At 35.8% G+C, this 2,734-nt stretch overlaps 1 protein-coding gene across 1 annotated transcript; it reads right to left on the bottom strand.

Annotated features, from left to right (window-relative positions):
* Positions 1–213: 213 nt before the first annotated feature.
* Positions 214–1,809, bottom strand: pierce1 (piercer of microtubule wall 1). The gene is made up of 3 exons (XM_026321896.1): positions 1,680–1,809; positions 1,428–1,506; positions 214–1,190 (listed from the first exon to the last, which is right to left on the bottom strand). Exons 1-3 carry the CDS (start codon positions 1,772–1,774, stop codon positions 1,008–1,010), a joined length of 357 nt encoding a protein of 118 aa, XP_026177681.1. The 5' UTR covers positions 1,775–1,809; the 3' UTR covers positions 214–1,007.
* Between the last annotated feature and the right edge of the window lie 925 nt (positions 1,810–2,734).

Here is a 2,734-nt window from a genome sequence, read left to right as displayed (position 1 = left end):
ACACATGGAAAAACAAGAACAGAAAAAAACACAAGTTCCCATTATTTCTCTTTCTTTGCACCCAGCCAGTTGCTCAAACAGACAAGCCAACTTAATTCATACCGACAATAAATGCAGACTTTTGTCAACCTTTGACAACTATCAGACATTGTTTTGTAAATGAATTTACCTTTCTCTTTCTGCTATTAACGTGTTAATTTTGACAGCTCTAAGAAAAATGAAATAGAAACTGTCAGGAAATCATTCCCTAAATTATTTCCAGGCCTGGGCTTTAATCTTTTTGGGCCACTTCCTGTTTCTGATATTCTGATATGCTTCCTGTTTAGACACTGATTTTGCCTGCTGCCTGCTGGTGTATTTAGTTGAGTTTCTGTATTCCTGATCTAATCTTTTGGCTCTTTGCTGATTCTTTCTGGGACTGTTGCCTGCATGTGTCTAATCCTCTGTGTCATCACTGCCCTGTATTGTAGGGAAATTATTCAGGAAACCTTGAGAGACCTGTCACTAACTTTGTGCTCTGCCTTTCTGCAGGTATCCCTGGTCCTGGAGCTGCATATTGCTGATGTGCAGTTACTGGCCCCACCAACCTGCAGTGTTTATTTGTTAATGTTGCTGTTCAATCAATTGACAGCACTAAATAAAACTGAATTGAATTGAACTTCAAAAATACAACAGCTTAGTAAAAGTAAAAAAACAGGTTCATTTTACACAATACAATTATTTGTTGCTAATATTGTGTTCTGCCTGAAAATAATGCTCTCTGCAGATTCATATCTCAATAATTTCAAAATAAAACAGCAGATGTGAGGTTGTACGACTGAATGTAAATCATTCTTAACTCAAAATTAACTGCACTCACATTTTCTCTGCAGCTGAAATTTAGAAAATTTAGAACTGTTACAGTTAAATCTGATTCATCTTTTTACATTTTCTTAATGTAATAAACTTCACAATTGAAGTTAAACTGTTCATGTTCTATGTTAAACTTTCTGTGAGTTTGGATTTCTTTATTTCTTGTCTCCATCCTGATCATTGTGACACATATGCTGGCGGCTAGATCTCCTCTTCTGGGTTACCGTGGAAACCACCACTCTGCTCTTGTCCACAGAGGTGTTGAAGCCATGATCATGGTACATCCCACTGTGCAGCATCGCCTCCGAAAACTGACAGGATGTACCTTTAAACTGAGTCTGAAACACATAACTCTACGATCATTCACAGAAAAATGATGGACTGTACCTTTAAACTTCACACACTTTCAGCTTTCATAATATTCATTTTGTCTACAGCTCCATCTTCAACATTTCTAAACTACATTTCTCTTATTTTATTTCTTGATTCAACATCTGAAGAAAAAGATGCTTGTGTTGTTTCCAGTTGATTTTCTGGCAACATAATTGTTTCCCCAACACCCAACACCGTCTTACCTGCATCTCGTGAACAGTTGGTCTCTTGCTGCCATATGTTTGGTTCGATGTTCGATATAATGGGTGACTGATCTTCTGACTGAAACAAACACGACATATGTACTAACTACTGACACAGTAAGAACTGACCTAGCAGCAGCATTAACGAATCACAGCAGTACTTGCAGTATTCAAGTTCAGTATTTGAAACAGAAACTGTACAGCTAGGTTAACTACCAGTATAACTAGTGTCTCTACCAAGTATTATTGTACCTGTAACCATGGAAACAGTCGGGGTTGTTGAATCTGTGAGGCAGGTTTGGATCTGTCCTGTAAATGTCACAGGTTTGAACTCTCTGGTCCTCCATGACTGACTAATCAAAACACAGCAGTTACTGTGGCTACCAACAACATAACAGTTGCCATAGATACATCTGACATCACTGCCCATTGACTCCTCCCACACACACACACACTCGATTGCACATGCACAAACACATACACACACCTTCCTTTGACACACACAATTGATATGTTGCTGTTTTTATGTTTGTTTTTTCAGAATGTGCATAATAAACAAAGAGAATAATAAACAGCCTCTGTTGTGAATTCCAGTAGGTTTTCTGCTTTTTAAAAAATTACAAAAAATAAACAAAAAATATAAACTAAAATAAACTTATATGGGCACATATATATACATATATATATATATATATATATATATATATATGTATATAATCCATTGTGATGGTTGGTTCTCCTCCTCTCTGTTAATGACAAACACATGTGAACATCTTGGACTCAATTTGAGCAGGAAGTGATTTGACTTTGACCTAGAGAGCTGACATCAACAACATAGGAAGTGAAACAATATTTTTCATAATAATAGCATACCCTTACTTTTAACAGATAAAAACTAAACATGTCATTGCATTGCTCAGTTTAGCTTTCTGTAAAGGGTGGTGGCTGACTTCCTGGCATAATAATGAACTGTGGGTTTTATTATTGGTCTGCATTAATAGGTAACAGTACTGCCTTTAGTTGTGTTTGGTTTTATATCTATATATGCTTTTTAATCACTGATGTCCACAGTTTTTATTATTGTTGTTATTTATTATTAAGGAATTTTAAAAACATATCTAATAATAGGTCTGATGCTGATGCTTTATTCTGAACACAAGCTCCATTTGGCTGGAATGTTTTTTTTCATCGTTTTAACTGAGCAGAACAACTATTTTATTTTGACAGTGCAGACAGGAAGTTTTACTGTGTTTGTTGTAATGTGATGAGTGAAACTCAGGTTTGAATTTTTTTCCTTTAGAGGGAAA

The sequence above is a fragment of the Mastacembelus armatus genome, chromosome 9 (assembly GCF_900324485.2).
Source record: "Mastacembelus armatus chromosome 9, fMasArm1.2, whole genome shotgun sequence".
In the NCBI taxonomy this organism is placed as follows: domain Eukaryota; kingdom Metazoa; phylum Chordata; class Actinopteri; order Synbranchiformes; family Mastacembelidae; genus Mastacembelus; species Mastacembelus armatus.
Note: the sequence above shows the minus strand (reverse complement) of the source record. Positions and strands in the feature narration are given on the sequence as shown.